Source organism: Petaurus breviceps, unplaced genomic scaffold (assembly GCF_028583685.1).
Source record: "Petaurus breviceps papuanus isolate PSGF00001 unplaced genomic scaffold, PetGlider_PUasm1.0 126, whole genome shotgun sequence".
NCBI classification, from domain to species: Eukaryota; Metazoa; Chordata; class Mammalia; order Diprotodontia; family Petauridae; genus Petaurus; species Petaurus breviceps.
This window is the reverse complement of record NW_027185655.1, coordinates 22,162,308-22,183,010: the sequence shown is the minus strand read 5'-3', so window position 1 is coordinate 22,183,010 and position 20,703 is coordinate 22,162,308. Positions and strand designations below refer to the sequence as shown.

At 39.8% G+C, this 20,703-nt stretch overlaps 1 protein-coding gene across 1 annotated transcript in view; it reads right to left on the bottom strand.

Moving 5' to 3' along the window:
• Positions 1-20,703, bottom strand: part of STPG2 (sperm tail PG-rich repeat containing 2) — a 579,581-nt gene that overhangs the window by 445,584 nt on the left and 113,294 nt on the right. Inside the window, 2 exon segments of the mRNA XM_069094391.1 lie at positions 8,389-8,474; positions 19,755-19,925. Coding sequence (XP_068950492.1) covers positions 8,389-8,474; positions 19,755-19,925 — 257 coding nt within the window.

Below are 20,703 nucleotides of genomic sequence, written 5' to 3'. Positions count from 1 at the left end.
CCCCTCCCCAGGTCCTCATTATGTTGTGAAGTCTCCATAAGTTTTCTATTGACTTGCCTAACTTCATTACCTCAGAAAATGAGTCTGACTGGCAAAGGACCCAGCGACGGCTGCCGCCTGCCATCTCCATCACTGCAGAGAAAGGACTGAGGAAGCAACTGCTGAGCAAGCCAGGCAGATAAAGGCCAAGCCCCAAGGCTCCTGGCCGCCTAGGAGCGGGCGCCCCTGAGCGCTGGCACTGAGACAGCATCCCTGTGGCTCCAACTTAGTGGGCTGAAACCGCAGCTCTGGCTATCTCAGTCATCCCACACAAATCTCACATCTAAACAACAAACATGACAGACGCAAAAAAAGCGATGAACATGTGCATTTTTCACAATAAAGCTGCTCTCAATTTAAAGGGATAATGACCCATGCTCCAGCAGTCTGAATGAAGGGGACCGGGGCTCTGGGCATGTACACAGATCTGCAGCTGGCTACTGAAGCTGAATTCAGCCCAGACACCATCCTACGTGCTGCTGTGTCCCAAACCTCAAGGCTTCACTATGACCACCATACCCAAGCTATCCAAGAGAAAGGGAAAGACACACAGACCTTTTACTCTCCTGGCTGCCTTTCTAAGGGTTCAGCCCTTCAATAGAACATATATGATATAAATGGGGAAACATCCAAGTTACCAAGACAATATTAGCTAAAAGATTTATTTAGGTGCCTTTCTTCCTCACTCCTATTTTTCTGCAACCTGTCTCACTTATACTGGCAAAGCCTGCATTGTTTCTGCTAATTAAAAGGACTAGTTATAGGCAGCCTCCATGAAGAGGGAATTACATGCATGCTTTCAGTCATTCAAGCAGTCAGAAGGCATCTACTAAATGACTACCATGTGCCAAGCACTATGTGATAAGAGCCAGAAACAAAGAAAGGCAAAAGCCAGATGTACACAGATGTGCAATTGGCTACTGAAGCTGAATTCATCCCAGACTCTATCCTACTGGGTGGCTATGTCCCAAACCTCAAGGCTCCTATATGACCACCATACCCAAGTATGGGTACGCATGAGTAAGATATATACAGGATAAATTAGAAGCAATGAATGAAGAGAAGACACTAATTAAGGGAGATGAGGAAAGACATCTTGTAGAAGATGCCAGCACAGGTTCTTAGATCTGCTTTGTTAAAGGAAAGCAACTCAAATTGGGTTAACAAGCTTACTTTAATCAGTCAAATATGTATCATTTACCTAGTTCAGGGGAAAAAGGTCAGCACCCCGAACTTCAGAATATACAGACAGAATTATCAAGACGGAGAAACAGATCAAGTAGACAGTTTTCCAAACTGTCCAACCATTACATCCAAACCAAATCAACATCTGGGTTTTTCAAAGCCGGGGGACTCTTAACAACAGCTTCCCATAGTTTCATCTGATCAAATCACAGAACACTTTTCAAAGTGAGCCCCAAAACAAAGCTACACATCAGGGCTTATATAGCCTTCTCCTGGTTCAAAGAATGTAACAACCTTATTGACTCACTGGCCAATCAAGAAGTATCTACTGAAAAACAAGCCACCCACCCCAGGCTCCAGGTGCACTTTAGCCTAGGGGCAGGGAAGATCTTAAAAATTTACATTTCCATTACAGATTCTGACTGGAAGCCAAGAGTGAAAATGAATAGGGAGAATGTTCCAAGCCCTGGGGATAGCCATCAAAAATGTCTAGAGTCTAGAGATGGAATGTATCATGCAAGGAACAGCAAGAAAGCCAGTGTCACTGAATCACAGAGTACATAGAGTTGGAAAGGTAGGAGAGTAGGTTGTGAAGAGCTTTGAATGCTAACTAGCGTATTTTATATTTTGATGCCACGGGTAACAAGGAGACACTTCAGTTTACTAAACAACAAGGTGACATGGTCAGACCTGAATTCTAGAAAGGTTGCTTTGACAGATAAGTGGAGGAGAGATGAGAGCATGGAGAAACTTGAGGCAGGAAAAGGCAGCCCAGGCCTGAGCTGAGGAGGGTCTACCCCAGGGTACTTGTAATGTCAGAGGAGAAAAGATGTGATGACGGTAAAACAGACAGACTATGGCAGCAGACTGGATATGGGAGGTGAGAAAGAGCTGAGGAATCAAGGATGACGATTAGGTTGTAAGAGATCACTGGAAACTTTGGAGAAAGCAGCTTCAGAAGAATGATGAGGTTGGAAGCAGGGTGGCAGAGAGTTAAAGAGAGAAAGAAGGAAATGGAAATATTATTTATAGATGACATTCTGACAGAGTTTGGCAGCTTCTCTGCTGGAGAAGGTAGGATAAAATGGGATCCTGGGCATGTAGGGAGGGGGTTGGTGAGGCAAAGTGCCACTCCTTCAGGTGAGACAGGGCTAAAGGAGCTGGTTATGGAGGAAAGCATCTGAGTTATATGAGATGGAGAGAAGGGGAGAAGAGAGAGTCCTTAGCAAATGGCCTCCCTTTTTTCAGTAAAATTTGAGGCGAGATTAGTAGCTAAGAGGGAGAAGGAAAGGGGAACCACGGGAGATTTGTGTAGCAGTAAAGACAGTTAATATTGGGAATGATTCAAAGCTCATGTTTACTGGGACAATCATCAGAATGCTTTTCTGACACAGTTTTTTTTCACCTCCTTTGTACTGTTTTTCATTTAGTTCCCAATGTGGTGGGTTCTACCATTCTAACACCGAGGTGCTGACCTGGGAAAGCAGTCACGCAACTGAATTACCTTCCTTTTGTTTGAATGAATGGTTAAAAAGAGCATGAATAAAATCATCTATGTGTATGTGTATATATATGTAATACATATGTGTGTGCATGTATGTATATGTACACACATATGTGTATATATCCACAATGACGTATGGACCATCCTTAGATTTGCTTCCAAGTTTCACTTAACCAGAGGAGCTTCAGGGCTTCCATTGGACATGTGGAGCAGCTCACTGCTGACGAGATTTGGCATTTTAGTATAATACGGCACAACCTGAGTGATTCATTTTCTCTTTCTCCTCTCCCCATCCCACCTCCACCTCATGACAGAAGTAGAGAGACAGTGATTTTGTCCATCAACAGGAGGGCAGCTTCTGACAGGGGCCTCTCTGCTGCAAGCCTCAGGTGGCATGATGTGACTCAAGCTAGAGGTGAGAAGAAAATGATCCCTCTCTGCCTTCCCACATAGAAGCCAGGGTGGAAGTTCAAAACCACTGAAAACTGATCCCGAGTCACTGGCAGCCCTTGTCACCCAAAGCTGTTGACTGTAGATGCAGCAGGAATAGGAACAGGCTGGTGCAAAAGAAGCTGGTGCTTTTGTATCAAAAAGGACAACCAGCAGAAAGAAGCATGACCAAAGTTTGATTAGAAAGAATTGTGTCTAGATAAAATATAAAACATCTGTTTAGCAGTATTTTAAAACTGCTTTATTGTCCTAATGAGGCTTAAATATTCACCTCCCAGCAGAGTGAACCAGAAGCTAAATGTTAATTTACTAAAATTTGTTCTAATCATTCTGACAATGTACACTACAATTCTATTATATTTACTATTCATTTTTGTCAGAAGGAATAAATGATCTGTCCCACATTCAATTCACAGTGCATGCTGAGTACTTTTATGACTTCCTCCTTCTAGGTTGGAAGCCTAGACTCATGGGCCATAATTTTTTTAATATAACTGGTCCCTTCCCTGGGTCACCAGAGTGGGAGAATGTATATAATAAGAGAGAGTCCAATACCGCCAGGACAGGCTGAGCTTGTTGAAAACTACATGGCAGGTTGCAGAACAAAAATAGGTGAGTGAATAGATGCTGTGGGCTCAGCTAAAACCCCCTCCCTCTGTGTTTTGTACACACACACACACACACACACACACACACAAAGTCATTCTTGAAACTAAGCAACTTGAAATAAGATATTTTCTTCTGTGTATAGTAGCTTTTGTTCAGTAGCTGATAAGGGGCATGTGGGGGGGGTGGGCTAAAATGAAGGCAATGTGCCAATAACAGGCTTAGGGATGAATTACAGCACCTTTAATGTAATCACTAAATCTCTAAGCTTCTCTGATATCAAAGTCACTAAATATATCCCTTCTATGTTTAAATGCTGTTATAAATATTGCTAAGGCCACTTTCTTGACGATTTGCAAGTGAAACATGACTTGAGAAATCATGGCATAAAATTACTAACCTCACTTGAAATACTCAGAAATAAACTGTGCATCAGTAATTTTAAAAAATATTTTAATAATCCATCTCTATTTTCAGAGGTGTCTGAAAAGGTCATAGCCCTTTAAGATTTACAAAGTACTCTTCTCACAACTACTCTGTAAGGCAGTGGGTGGAATGCAAAAAAGCGCTAGATTTTGTAATGGAAGACCTGTGTTTAAACATCAACACTTCTGCTTATGACCTGGGCCACCCTGGGCAAGGCCTCTCTTCAGACATCAGCTTCCACATTTGCAAAATAAGGGGACTGCACTAGACAGGTCTGTCAGGTCCCTTCCTGTCCTAAAGACTGCAATATTAGAGTCATTTACAGAATCTGCTGCCACTGGCACACTGTATGCAGTCATCTATTTAAAAAGACCAGAAGTTTAAATTTCTAAGCATATGGTCATCATTACATACTAAAGTAAATACTAATGATCCTTCTGTTGAAAAATTTTAGGAGGAGAAAAAGTTACTAAGACATTAGTCCTTGGGAAAGAAATATATTAGATCATATAACTTTTAAAAGGTAGTTACCCTTAATAAAGTACTTTTAGTATCACCCAAAATAAGCATATGTAAGTACCCAATATTCATATAAGTCAAAGGACCACAGATAATATAAATAAGATTACACAAATAGGGTCCATTATGTATCATTCATATTAAAATTGGAGAAATTAGAGAAAAGGATAAAAGGGGAAAGACAGAAATGGATGGAGAAAAAGGGGAAAAAGGGACATAACAATATTGAGAAGACAATGGAGTGAAAGGTATCCTATGGTAATTACTGCAGAAAAAAATAACTAAAGACAATCTTGCTATCACACAGCTACTAATGATGGGGGAAGGGATCCTAATAGGTTCAGCAGGAACCCTGATCTCATCCAAGACCAGGAAACCTGCAAGGGCATCTGGAAAGAATTCAAGGTTTCCGGCTTAATTGGAGTGAGAGTTGTAGAAGTTTATTGTTAAGCTTCCATGAGAAGCAGGCAAGAGTCCTTTATGGGGACCTGTAAGTGAGAGGGGTACATGCTTTTACCTGTAAAGGGTAGGGCTGCCATTGTCAGGGCTGACCAGAGGGGAGGGGCCTCAGTGCATAGACAAAGGTCAGAGCTGACCAAGAGGAGCATATGTATAGATAGTTCAGATAAGATTTGGGCCAGGCCCAAGGAGACAAAAGGCAAGGACAAAGGAGGGTGTGGGCCAGGCCCAGAAGAAATGAAGAGATTAAGTAAGAACAAAGGGGTCACAGGGTGTTGCCTAGGTGGAGTGTGGGATAGGGAGAAGAGGCAGATCTCAAGGGTGGGAAAGGACAAATTGCAGATACAATTGAACAGACTGGTTTTACAAGTTGGTTTCACAAATTGATCTAGACCCCAGGGACCCCATCACTAAGTCTCTCATCAATGCAAAATAGCTATATATAATTGCCTTAAAACTATTGTGTCATTTGTAATTCTTCCTGTTAAATGTATGGTCTGCCAATCTTTGAATAAAACAAGCCAAATAATAGATAGTTACCATATTGAACTGTAGATTCAGATTGTTCCTCAATAGTTCATCTAAAATTTAATTTCTGTCCACATTTAAATTACTTTTTGTCAATGTTTTACTTCAGTTACCATAAAGCAACTGTTAGTTGGGTTTTTGTTTTGTTTTTTGAAGGCTTTTAGGGAGAGGGCACTGGAGGTGTGTTTTTATTTTTTGCAACAAGCATTATTTTTATATTGGGCATTATGGTATTTAGACATTGAATATCCTTCCTAGGCTATTCCATTGAATATTCCCAGCTAATACCTTTAGGGAAGACCCTAGACATGAGCCAGGAGAAAGCTCTGCTTTAGAAATTTTACCCAGAGTTCCACTATGGGATGAAGGCGGAACTCAAAATGACAGTCAAAGCCCTTTGTTGGGAGATGGGTCCCTTTGGCTGAAAGGCACATCTTAGAGGTTAGTCTGGGATATTAGAGAATGGTTACAATAAATTCAAAGTGCTTAATTCCTTTGGGGGAGGCTCACACATCTTCAGGATTCATCTGGATTTGTTCTATTTCTTTCTGGACTTGCTGTATTGCCAAGTATACCTCCATTTGAAACATTGCACAATGTTTCAGGATTCACTGTTCTGGGTCCCACTGGAAAGATTATTTTTATCTGGAACTCCACTTGGATTGCCTTATGTAGTGTTACAAATCCATTAGTGAAATGTTTCCTCTATATGCTCAAAACAATCATGGGAGAAATTTTCACCCAGGACAGTTTGGTTTCTGACCTTAAGATGAGGAAGTGACTTCCAGTAAATCCCAAGTAGCCAGTCCCTATAGAGAGGTGTGCACTAAGCTCTTCCTGCAGGAGTTACGCTCTGGCATCTGAAGAGCTGAAGGTCACATGCAAGACAGCAATTCTTAGCTGGTTCCTTATTCTCCATTATGAAGTGCTCAGTGACTGATCCAAGAAGACCACTCACTCTGTGGGATAGAAAAGAGCTAAAGAGAGGCTCTACCTTTCAATATGAGCAAAAGCTTTTGAGATTCTGCCAGTTCTGACTTGAATTTGCAGTATGAGAGTAAAGGGATTTCTGTCCTTGTCCCCTCTCCTCAGCAATGGTGAGCCACAGCTCAAGTACAAGGCAGGGAGATCATGTGCCTGCCTGGTTAAGTTTGAGTCTCATGCTGCCACCTTCTTCCTTCTTGTTTCCTCCTTGAGCACAGATCTGCAAACAACAGCCCTGCAAAATGAATATTCTGAGCCTTAGCAGCTACCTCATAAGCTCCTGAATTCCCATGTACCTGAATCAGGTCAGTCAATGCTGAGTGCCCACTAGAAGGTGATTCCTGATTCAAAGAGAAGATCATTCTGAGACTGAAATGACTAAAGAGATACTCTTGGATGGTCAGGAAATGTGAACCTTATGAACTGCTCAGGTATCACAAGTTTGAAGTGAAGGAGAAATGTCTAGTTTAGCAATCCCACAAAATGCCTTTAACTTTTTAAGAAAGTATAATGCCTGAGCTAATTGTTTTTTTCCTCTAATTATTGATATGTGTCTATGAGCTTGATGTGAGTAGGAGAAAATAAATAACAACCCTATACCTGATCCCTAGTCTGTATATTGAATGCCCTTCTGAGATGTGCCCTTCCTCTGATGACTCTGTTATCCTTTTCCTCCCATTTTTAGAGAGACCCTAGATATAAGCCCTAACTAAAGCTTTGTTTTAGAGATTTTCCCCTAGGGTTTTAATCTGGAGTCAGGACAAAACTATCTGGAGGGAGTAAGGAAAACCTGATTCCCCTCTCTTTGGAATAAGGTCATTCCCTGGCTAAATTCCAAATATGAGTTTGGAACAGAAGCCATTTTAATAGAAAGAGCCCTTCCGAAGTCATGTTTCACAACAGTGACCTTATTACCTTATTTTTTTTTACTGTTAAGTGTAAGGTACATGTAGTGATAATTAAAATTCTCGGATGAATAGAGTATAAATCCAGTCTCAACAAAATATAGAAATACAACCACTATTCCATAAATCTTCAGTTATGTTTGAAGTTTATACTACATTGTACCACTGTCTCCCATCTTCCAAAGGATAGGATGTAGTAACATTATTGTTTCTATCTATCCTGTCCTTAAAATAAATGGAATGGAAAAAAAAAACCAAAGTCATTACTATTCTTGTTTCATGCTTCATCCACCATAAATTACTCAGTTAGGTCGCTGGCTAAAAATGAATATTTATCCAGGTAAAAATGTTAACATCTTTTTTTTTAAGTTTCATGTAAAAAGGGATATTAAAATACTGAGAACCAATGAAATTAGGGATACATATAAAAAGAAAATTGAAGAAATTCAAGCTCAGGAGGTGATTTGAATTGAATTTTAAGTCTTCTCATTCTTATACTAGTTCAATTCTGCCTTTGTCCCAGGGATATATGATTCCTTATCACGGAAAGAAGAGGAGATTCCCTTCTATCATGTACAATACCCTCACAGAGCATATAATGAATTTATATCAGGCTTCAGGAGAATGGACAATTCTTTACAATCTTAAAGAAGGAAGCAAATAATCAAAGAAACCAGCAGACTCAAAGAAGGGCCTGTAGTTCCAAGATAATGCCCAGAAGTATGTGTACCGCCTCTCAAGCTCTTAGGTTACCAACAGATTTAATTTTCAGAGTTGTCTTACCATAGCTAGCAATTTGCTTCCTCTTTCTACTTTTGACAGGAAGGCAACTGATTCCTTGCTCATCTTTGATGACTCTTCAGGCCTTTCTCTCATCTGTCAATGCCAAAGAATGCATTAAAATTAGTGTAAGTGAAATGTAAAAAGGAAATCAGTTTTAATCAGGACTACAAATATTACATATTGCCACATGTTATCAATATTGTAACGTAATCAATATCAATTATCAATCATTTAATCAATATCAATTAAGTGGAGAAATCTAAAAAAGAACAAGAAAATAAACATTTTCTGGAAACAAATGGCTCTATCACAAAGACCTCAAACATTAAACCACTACAGGTCTCAGGTTATTGAATTGTAAATGAAGGAGGTCAGAAGATGTGATCTCCAAGTTCCCTCAGAGTCTACATAACTAGAAACTTTAAAAATTGTGGATAAAAAGGAAAGTCAAAATAAGTTTACCTTGACAAATGGAATCATTTGACATACATTGTTTAAAAGAATTTGAGATGTGATATACTTTGGCATTCATTCAAAAGTTAGCATTCATAAATATTTAGCATTTATCTCAGGTACAAATAATCTTAATTGTTCATCCAATCAAGTTTTTATTCATAAAAACTAGCATAAGAAATAAACTTGTGTTCATGACAATAATTTAGCTAGATTAAATGGTCATCTGGGGTGAGCTAATATGAACCAATCTATGTTAATTCATTTTAAGTAACATGGTTTTAAATGCCCAGAGCGATTTAATTTGTTACGGAGTCTGTTGCTGCCTTATTGCACAGGAAGCTTTGAACATGAAGGTCACCAAAGGGTGACCAGGACCTAGCAGTGGCCCTATAGAGAACTGCAGGGTTAACAGTGTAGGAGCCCCATACAGAGGGTCTGATAGACACCACTGAACCTATGTCTGCCGAGAGCCAAAACTAACTCAAGTAATGTCAGGCAGGTAGTAACCAAGCTCAAAGTCTCATTGTTGGGGTTGGTTCATAGGGCACCCAAGAGTTAGGATCTGGAAAGGGGGGGAAGTGCCAGGGATGCCAAAGTCAAGAACCACATACCGTGTTTCCCCGATAATAAGACCTATCCCGAAAATAAGCCCTCCCCTTACTGTGTAAGCTTCCTCTAAAATAAGCCCTCCCCCGAAAATAAGCCCTATTGAGATTGCTACTGTAGTGAAGGTGATCTACTGCGTTACACACTACATTATGGTACCCTCTGTATGCACCATCCCCACCTCGGGTGAAACGCACGCCGCGCTCCGAGCTGCATCCAATCAGAGCTGCAGCAGTGAGTGCATCATCCTGTTCTTCCCCAGTGATTTGCTTATTGAATAAAGGTACATTTTTTTGTTCACATTTACCTGTTTATTAAAATTGCTGTCAATGTTCATTAAAATAAGCCTTCCCCTGAAAATAAGCCCTCTGGTGTTTTTCTGTCCAAAAAAATAATAAGACAGTGTCTTATTATCGGGGAAACACGGTAGAAAAGAGTACAGTGAATGAGCAACAAGAGAAATACACACACTGAGCAGGAAGGGAGAAGCAGGCAGTTAACCCTGAGACTGTGCAGCTGATATGAGCTGTGTTTCCCAGGCCCTATCTCAGTCCCACCACTCCATTTCTCCATGCCATGCTCTTCCTTAAAAGATGTCTAAAGTATCAAACAATCACAGAATTTTAGAGTTGGGGAAAAAAACCTTACTGGCCAACTAGTCCAACCAATAACTTTTTTAAGCTAAAGTCTCTTCGAGTTCTCACTTTGAGTGAGGCAATCAAATCTGGCCTCAGACACTTACTAGCTGTGTAACCCTGGTCAAGTCATTTAATCCTGTTTGCCTCAGGTTTGCTCATCTGAAAAATGAGCTGGAGAAAGAAATGGCAAACCACTCCAGTATCTGCCAAAAAAAACCCAAATGGGGTCATGAAGCATCAAACAGAACTGAAATGACTGAATAACATCAAATGTAAAAATCAGGACTTTTTTAAGTAAGGGGGGAAAACTGGAATCTGGCCTAAATATTAATTGGCTCTATGTATGTCTTTCTTCTAAATAAGTCAGTCCATTTAGACCAAGCTATCAGATTCCCGAGTAAAGGAAATTGTGCTTGACCATACAAGATGTCTTCAGTCATCAGTCACCTCCCTTCCTCTCCTCCCTTTTCCTTCCCTCTCCTCACATGGGGTATCATGCCTTACCTGAGGGTGTTCTGCCGAAAGGAAGGTTCATTTTGGTGACTGAAACCTACCTAGATAACCTGGAGTTTACTGGCTAGATTTCTTCTCAAAGACCATGCCTTAATAAACACAATTCACTTTGGATCTCATGGATTGGACAGGTACCACTTAATGGTTATTTTTTGGGCCCTCCTGACTTATTCTGAATGTAAATAGTAACTGTTTTTCTTTTGGTCAGCAACCCTGTGGGTCTTCCCCTCCCCAGACACGTAACTTAATGTTGATAAATGTGTCAAGGGATAGGGTTAACAGCCAGAAAATATTGCCTCAGTCTTGCTGCTTTATCTCTGGCCAGTGGTTGGGAACTCAACAGGTTCCACATCCTTATAGTTGGAATCTAGATTCTCTTAATTTAACACATCTCACATGATTTATCATAGAATCTAGTCATAATTATTAACTGAATACTAAAAATACATTATGCATGATTAGATTTTTTGGGTAGAACATGACTTCTGAGTAGATAGGTTTCCTATATCCTTTCAAAAATTATTTCACCATTAGTATTCTCATTACTCACATTTCAGAATTCTTTATCTTCATCTTAAGTCTTGTAGATAATATTTAATAAAAATGTAGTTACATCCCCCACTGCCATTCTATTTTTAACAGCCTACAGTAATTTACCCTTCAAATGGCTTACATTTAAAATCGCCTCTATTCAGACTATAAGCACCAAGAATGCTTTCATTAGTATTTTTATTCTAATATTCTTTATAACTGGTGATTCAAAAACAGAAAAAGTGATCTCTTCCAAAGCTTTTTTATGTGAAAAACTACAAATCTAGACTATCTTAGCCAGAATAATTTGTCTGGTGTTCAGTTAGAAGCTATCTTGAAGTATCAAAATAACTTATCTTTGCAATATTTCTACTGACACTATTATTTTCATGTGGGTGATGTGGTCTGGGGAATTCATGAGGAATCTTTAACTTTTAATGTGTTGATAGGTCATCTTTCACTTTTATTTTGCAGTTAAGGAAATTTTATGTAAATTGGTATACTGATAAAAGTTATAACCATAGTTATATAGATATTAATCTTCAGTCATCATTTTATATTTATATATGGAAAATACAGGATACATATAGTAAGGAGTAATGCTTTTATTTCCTATTTCTTCACATTTTAATGATTTTTTTTTAAAGCTAGATGGCAGGCTACTCAAAATAATGAATCATTAGCACACAACTGTTTGAAAGTGGGCAGGTACATTTGGAATCACAATCGCCAGAGGAATCACAGTGAGATGCAGCTATTCTCTCTGTTTTAAAATTACTAAATCTTCCAATTGCTTAGGGGTGGCCAGGTGGCTCAGCGAGTAAGAGCACCGGCTCCAGTGTTGGGATGACTTGTATCAAATCCAGGCTTAGATACTCAGCAACACACCCAGAAATAACTGGCCGTGTAACCTTGAGCAAGTTACTTAACTCCAATTGCTTTTAAAAAAAAAAATTACTAAATCTAGATAGTTGCAATGCAATGAAGACTAGTGAATCTCAAGCAGTACTTAAAATATAAAAATACTTCTGTGACCCAGAATGGGCTTTAAAAGGTTAAAAGCCAGGCACACCCTAAAAGTTATTTAAAAAGCAATCTAAATGGCTAAAGAAATGTACTGGATGTTTATCATAATCAGGCTTTTTTGTTATTTTAGCATCTTTATAATAAATTAGTAAAGAAAATAATAGTGACAAAATGAAATTAGCAGATGACAGAAAATGAGAAATAAAGATACTGAGTCCACTAGAGAAGGCAATGAAATTTTTTAAAAAAGAGAATGTTCAAAGGGTAAAAAAAAAACATAGAAGGGAACAAAAACAGATTTAAATGGAAAATATATTTCTTGGGAAATAATTTTTTGGAAATTTGTGGTAAGTTGTAATATCTAAAGAATATAAAAAGAAATAGTACAAATGAGAGATGTTTTGCAATATGCAGCCCAGAAAGACTGTATGCTATAATAATATGTCTATGTGGAGACATATGATACAATCACCTTATTAATTACTGAGTCATTAGTAATATTATGTTTTGGTGCAAAGAATGCAGCGGGGTTTTTCTGGGTTAGGTTGTTTGTTTGTCTAGGCAAAGGGAAGAAGAGAGCCACCTCAGCTGTCAGGTCCCAAAGCTTTCATTTATTAGAGAGCTATTTCCACGTTTACCTGTTGAGACATCTCTGCCTGCTCATTTGAGATAACCTGCCACCAAAACAAGCTTCTCAGATACCCCAGTCTGATCTCGCCAAGGTGTTTGCTCTCAGATTACGAAGCTCTAAATAGACCCCTGCCCATCTATCACCTGAGACTGCTGTTCTGCTTCTGGGGACTTCCCCCCTTCCTGCAGATATCACAGGGAGCCCAGGGGAACCAGCAGGCTCTCTGTTATCCTGACTTTGATCACAGGAAGACACCCATCTTTTTTCCCCAATCTTCCACTTCCTTGTCATCTTTCACATTATAAGCCAAACAAGCACCTCTTTATTGCTCTCTGTGTGATGCTCATTTCTGCCCTGGAAAACCACAGAGTTCCTTGATTCCCAGGACTATAACCACCAATAAAAGAATGGCCTGCTCGCTGTTCCTTGCATATGGCACTTCCTCTTCCATTTCTGTGTCTATATCCCGGCTGTTTCCAATGCTTTGAATCTATACTTCCTCCTCTCCTCAGACTAGTACAATCCCTTATACCCTTTGAGGCTTAGCTCACCTTCCACATGAAGCTTTTTCTGATCTCACTTGCAAGAGCCCACCTTACCAAAATTACTTTGTATTTGTTTTGTATTTTTCCCCTCTCTATACTAGTAGGAGGTCCACACCCCACCTTAATTAGTCACATAAGACCCAGAATGTAATCAGTATAAGAATAAGGGTTTTACTTCCTACCACAGTTAGTACAGTCACTAAATCAATCAATCAATCAACAGGCTCAAGGTATAAAATAACTGATAAGGGATTGTCCTACCACCACAGAATAATAAATATGCAAATAAAATTTTTTAATCAGCTCCGGAGCATTGTAGGATTTTGGATACTGAGTGAAAGCTGGTGACACCACAACATCCTGTGACTGGCTAACAGAATCAGTTGTACCTCTTGGGCTGATGATTTTATATAAATAAGCAGCAGTTCACCAAACCAACAGCAGAAGAATTCCAGTTCACTCACTCAATAGTTGAAACCAAAAGTGAAGGGAAAGAATAGAAATCCTCAGGGTTGGGGAGAGAGAAAGAATTTTCTCAGCTCCCTAATTCTCCTTTTGTGACAATGTAATCAGAGCATCTGGACGAGTTGAAGACAGTGCGTGTACTGTGAAGAGAAACAGGAGGACAGATACAGACAAGAAGGGCAATTTCTACCTCCACCTCAGAGATCATGACCGCTCATGAGAGAAGAGAAGAATGCCAGCAATGGATGGAAGACACCAGGCGCTCAGTGAAGGATCGAGCCCAGCCCAGGGTCACGCCAAAGAGTGGCTGAGCAAGGCCTCACTAAGGAGTGTTAGTGCCAGCAGTTAAGGAGTTTTGCTACATGTGTGCCCTACCTGTATGAACCACTACCACTCTACTCTAAATTTAGTTCACTTTCCCTTCAGACACTGGTGGGGGGATAGTTTTATACCAACTCTTACTGTTCCATCTTGGTAACTGCTTTTGCAAGAAGCTAGTTAAGTCTGATGGTAAGCTTAATTCAAACAAAGCATGTTTTTACAGATGTTACAGATAAGGAAACAGAGGTAAACATAGTTAAGTGACTTTGCTCAAGACCACATAGCTAGTAAGTGTCTGGGGCCAGATTTGAACTCAGGTATTTCTGTAAAATGAGCTGGAGAAGAAAATGGCAAACCACTCCAGTATCTTTGCCAAAAAACCTCAAATTGTATTACAAAAAGTCAGACATGACTGAAACAAATGAACAATAATTACTTCCTGACTCCAGGCCTAGTGGTCTATCCCCTGCTTCACCCAGCTGCCCTGCCAAGACAAAGATGGATATATATGTATACATATATCCATTTGCATATATGCATACACACATATAAATGGCCATGTGTGTTTGCATACATGTGGATATATGTGTGTATAGACATAGATATATACATACACATCTAACTGAGTTCTGAATCTGGGAAACAGATAGTCTTCTTTAGCTTGGTCTTTCCTAGGCATATAGTCAGGCCAAATTATACTTAGAGAATATGGATTTCCTCCAAGAGGTTCTGCGACGCTTTGCCTGATGCAAAAGTAAGATGCTATCCACAACTAAGAACAATTGGAGAAAATCATCCACAAGGAATTCCTCTTCACCCCTAACTCTGTACTGGACTTCCTCCATGATAGTGGTAAAAACCTATGCCTTACTTATGCCTCGTCTGCTGTTTATGATCGGAGGGCAGTTAAATGAAGTTACCTTTGTTGTTAATAGCTTTCAAGAACTCAAACAATTTTGATGTATAGATAGGAAACATATTAATGGAAAAAGAGCTCTTAAGACAGTAATTGTCCTACTGTATTAAATGCTATTTTTTAAACTGATGTCTTCTGTTTTTACATCACATTTATGTCTGGATATACTCCTTCCTCACTCCCACTCAGTGTGTCAAGGTTATTTTCATGTTGATTATCCTGTCAGGAGGACTATATTATAAGATGACCAAATGCCCCCCTAAAATTATGTTTTTTTTATTCTTTTAAAACCAACTCTACCAATTTCTTTATTTGAATCTTCAAGGAAAACTTCTGAGTCATCCTCCCAAGTAGGTATAATTTCCTTCTGTCTTCTGATTTAGCAAGAATATCAAGATTTAGACAATTCAATTCCTCTAGTTGTCTGTCTGCTCACTGAGCGTGGGACAAGGAATGCTTATGATCATTTAGAAAAAGAATATCAAAAAATAATGATCATTTGGAAAACGAGTAGCTGTGTTAATGGTTATACCTGGTCTAAAAACTAGGTGATTATCATCCCCCTTTTCCTCCTTGATCACCACGGTGAAGAAGCAGAAGGAAGTCACACAGAACTGAGTGGCAATTTCTCTTTTTCCTCATTTTATGGATTGGCATGGTCAAGAAATTCGTCACCAAGTGACAAGTCCATTGGTGATGAACCCCTTCTTGTTTAACTAGGCTGGCTGAAAAGAAGAGATGCCCATTGTTAAGATTCTGCCCATCTTCACTCCGTATTCAGAAAATGTACCCAGTGCTTTGTTATTCCACATCTAGGTCAAATTGTGAAAAACAGCAACAACAACAAAAACATTTGACATGTTTCAAGATAAATTCCGAGATTATATCGCAATTCTAATAATTAAATTAATATAACCTGCTAAAGAGTTTGGAAGGTCCCTGAGCTTATAAATGTATTCAAAGAGCATCCTGAAGGCAATAATTATCCCTGATCCCAGTGGATATTACTCTGTTAGATCACTGGGCTCTAAAACAGTGTTAAAAAGGACTGAATGAAGAAAAATATCAATAAATGATACTATGATTTATACCACTACTGAACAATTTTGTAATCTTAAGCTATTTTTCATGGTCTACCACTCTTGCAATAATTGTAAATTTACTGTTTTCAAAAAACATAGAGGTAGCACCAAAAAATTTGTGACAGCCTAAAAAGTATCAACACTCTCAAGGAGAAAAATACTCTAATGAAAATTATAGTAAATCACAAGAGAGCTAACAAGCAATAAATGTGAAGACAATACATAATTTAAATTAAGTATACAAATGTCATTACAATCATAATTGCCTTTGTTAAAAATGCAGTTTGGAAAACATGTTCACATTCTTCTTGGCAAGCCCTAAAATCCAAAATTATAGCTATCTAAATTGATTCATTACATTGTTATGTATTATGTATTTTAAGAAATTAAAAATAAGTGGAAATAATTAAAAGATATCTTTAAAGAAAGTGCCAAACTGGAGTATTGTGGGAAATATTTGTAGTACTTTGCTGCTCCCAAATTTTTGAAATAAATGTCTTTTTTATACAAACTAATTTATTTTAGGTGGCTAAATGAAATTGGGGGATTAGTTACTAACACCAAAGACTGAGAGAACTCAATTCTGAAAAGTTCAAGCTGATAGCAGAGAAGAAAAAGCCCAAATCCCTAAACAGTACCCTAGGACCTTGGATGGCACATGTAATACCCTGAAGGTGAGAGAGCCAGGCCATATTTGCTGCATATTTACCAGACATAAAGTAATTGCAGCTGACTCTCAAAGAAGCGAAGATTTTTACTATACAAAATGTTTTAAATATATATTAACAAAAAAGAATTTTAATATTAAGGGTTCTCACTCAAGGTTCCTACCCTAAACCTCACCAACAACACACACCTATGGCAGTCAGTATCACTAAACTCACAGGCTAAGACTGAGGGCCCAGTTAGGTGGCAGTAGAACAGTGGGACTAGAGTCAGAAGACCCAAGTTCAAATCCAGCCTGACACTAACTATTATGACCCTGGGCAAGTTCTTTAACCTCTGTCTGCTTCAGTTTCCCCCGTAGAAAAAGGAGGATAATAAAAGCACTTACCCCCATAGTGAGGATCAAATGAGACGTCTATACAGTGGGGTTTTTTGTCATTTTTTGCCCTTTTTTGGGGGGGAGGGAGGGCAATTGGGATTAAGTGACTTGCCCAAGGTCACACAGCGAGTAAGTGTTAAGTATCTGAGGCCAGATTTGAACGCAGGTCCTCCTGACTCCAGGGACAGTGCTCTGTTCACTGTGCCACCTAGCCACCCCTATACAGTGTTTAAAAATGCCTGACACATAGTAGACACTCAAAAAAAGGTTGTCCCTTTCCCTTTTTTTCCCTTCCCCTCCCATATGGAAGTAACTCTGCCTGAATACCCCCTCCAAACCATAAAAGAAGGGGAGTTACTAACTACAACCATTTACCTGAAGTAAAAGGAAAAGGATTAGGGGCAGCCAGATGGCGCAGTGAGTAAGAGCACCAGCCCCAGAGTCGGGATGATCTGGGATCGAATCCAGGCTCAGATACTTAGCACCACACCCAGAAATAACTGGCCGTGTAACCTTGAGCAAGTTACTTAACCCCAATTGCTTAAAAAAAAAAAAGCAAAAAGGATCGGTGGAATCAGACTGGGATAAAAATATGGAACCTAGAGGGAAACAACACAGTGGTCCTAATAGAAACAGTAAATCCAGTTGAAGTGAGTCTTCTCATCTCCCCTCCCTGCTTTTCAAGGCTTGATCAGGGCTGAATATAACTTGAGACAAGGAAGGTTGGTACTACCTCAGAAAGGCTGGGCGTGGCAAGTCCCTCCTTAGGGCCGTGCTCAGCATGAACTTGGCTGCCAACACACCTGGTAAGGATTCCAGTCCCTGAACCTTTTGAGATCTCACAAGGCTCATACCAAGGGAAAAAAGGAACAAACAGTAGACAGCCCCACCCCAGACACTGGCTTGCCCTGAACCCATGTGCTCGTGGGCTGACCTGGTGGTGATACCTCAACTCACCCCTACTATTCCTCCATGACTCAGACAGTTGTGCTTCTGCCTTGAGCCGGCAGGAAAGAGCAAGTGTCTTCTTTGAAGCCTTTTGTATGAACTCAGCAGCACTGCCCCTCCCCCAAAAAGACCCCTGCTTACCATACACTAAGTGAGGAGGAAATAGCCACAGATCATGTGGGCATGTTGTGAAGGAGAGAGTGGGCTCCTCCACTCCACAGCCCTGAAACAGGCTCACCCAGCTTCCACATCAGCACAGACAAGGCTCTCACTGGTGTACATCCATTACACTCATCCTTATGGGAAAGGGCTGCTCCTAAAGAAAGGGGCGTTCATTCAGTTGGTCGGGGCATCCTGGCCTCTGCTGGCCATGGCAGTGCACTTCCCAAGGCTAGGCTGTCTACTCCTCCTCTTGGCTTCTCTATCAACATTGCTATGGCAGGCTTCCTGCATCCTTGAGGTTGGAGCTGTCCAGTGCTGGCCCTAAAGCCATAGAAGATCATGGAGAATTCTTAAGATCTTTACTACCATATGGAAGGATATGTAAGAGCAATGTGTGCTAGTTTCTCCTAAGATCCTAGTAAAGAGAATATGCTAGTTTTGGGGGGTTTTTTTTTCCCAAAAAAGTCAGGGAAGCTATCGATAAGACTCAATAGTTTAAACAAGGATTGAAATTTGAATTTCCTGAGTTCAAATCTGGCCTAAGACACCTACGTACTAGTGTGGCCCTGAGTGAGTCACTTACCCTTGTCTACCTCAGTTTCCCCATCTATAAAATGAACTGGAGGAGTAAAATGACAAACCACTCCAGGACCTTTCCCAAGTTACTATCAAATGGCATCTCAGAGAGTTGGACACAACTGAAAAAGTGATAGAACAACAAAAGACTATGAATGTATGTAATGGTTATGGGATTTAAAGATCTTCCATGCCCCATTGGACTTGCTGGCATAGCAGGAAGGGGCGGAGCAAGAGGAAGCGGAAGCCAAAAGCCAAACTAGAGTTCCTGCGGTGGCTGGCGGTGGTGGCAACGGCGGCAGCAGCAGGAGAGGCAGCGGCAGCGCGAAGCCCTTTTTGAGTTAGCCAGAATTTCTGCTAAGGACTCCTGCTGAGGACTGCCAGGGGCCGGAGCTGCTGGGAGCGTGCTTCCCGGAAGCTGGGTGGTGGCTGTGAGTGGGGAGAGGAGGACCTTTGCCTGAGGTAGCCTGTTCTGTTTTAAAGGGTTGAAAATGTGGGTGCTTTCTACTTTATCTACCTGTGCCAATGTCATAACTACTCTGATGGCTTTGACTTTCTGGTTTTGGGACTCAGTCTTTTGGTATCTTAATAAATTTTCTAGTTTATTCCCCCATGTGGCAAGCATGATGTATTTTGTGATGGATAATTATATCAGCATATCTGTAATCTCCATAGGCACTGTGAATATGGCATTGCTGATACAATGTATCAGTTTGTTCCAGTTCCAAGCCTGAAACACCAGACAGGCCTGACCCACTGATATGCATTTGTTTTATGATCATATTCCTAGCACATCTTTCCTCTGCCCCACGCAGGCTTAAAATGATATATTACTAAAATAACAACCTGTCATACCAGTGGATGCCAACACATTGTTCTGCCTTCTTTTAGAAAGCAGTAGGCACAGATTACCTGATAATCAGCTGGCCCAGGAATGATATAGGCGTCTTCTTTCACGGAACGGAATGTTCGAGGAGCAGAAGACCCAAATGCACTTTTCTTTGTTTTCTGAATATAATTATCTTTTAAAGTTTCAAAGGAAGAGCTCGTTTTTAAAATGTCATAACAGCCAGGACCTAAGAAGACATCACAAACATTTAAGCCATAACATTTCAGTTGCTATTTTAGAAATGAATATTGATGTGAAAAGTTAATTAGGGAGAAAGTCTGAAGATATATTTAAATAAATGATGAGCTAGAATGTATTCAATTAAAAATACTACATATCTTTCAAACACACAGCTGCATATTTCTTGTCAGTTACAACAATCATTTCTGTATTCAATTATCAGTCCGTCAGAAATCACATGTTTTGTGACATTTCCTTATAGTCCTGGAATATATATTTCAGAAGTCCCCTATACCCCTAGGGACTCCTCCCTCTGATCAGACAGGTCCTCCCAGAACTCCCCTTTGAGGAGGGCACCCAGGCCACTCTTCTTTCTCCCTATAGTCCCGAGAGTAGCTACCACTCAAAGCTAATGTTATCAAAACAAAAATAAGATACCAATTACTCATCAAATTTAGGACAATTAGAGCAGTCTAATCAATTAATTCAACACTTCCTCAAATGTAATGAACTGTGGCTAAATCTTCCATTTAACTTTTATCATGCAACCATGGCATAGCTTTCATTTGTCAAATAACAATCATGTTTTCTGAAAAACTGGGTTTACTTCAGAAACTTGGCTCAATGTAAAAGCTATTAGGTAAAATAGGGCAAAAAGACCTTCATGATACGTCACACCATTTATCTTCAAGCTGTAAGGCTCACTCATATCAGGAAAATAAATGTGCCATTATTTATGTTAGCCCTAAAACAAATCAGGAATGTTCCAGTGACAGTTAAATAAT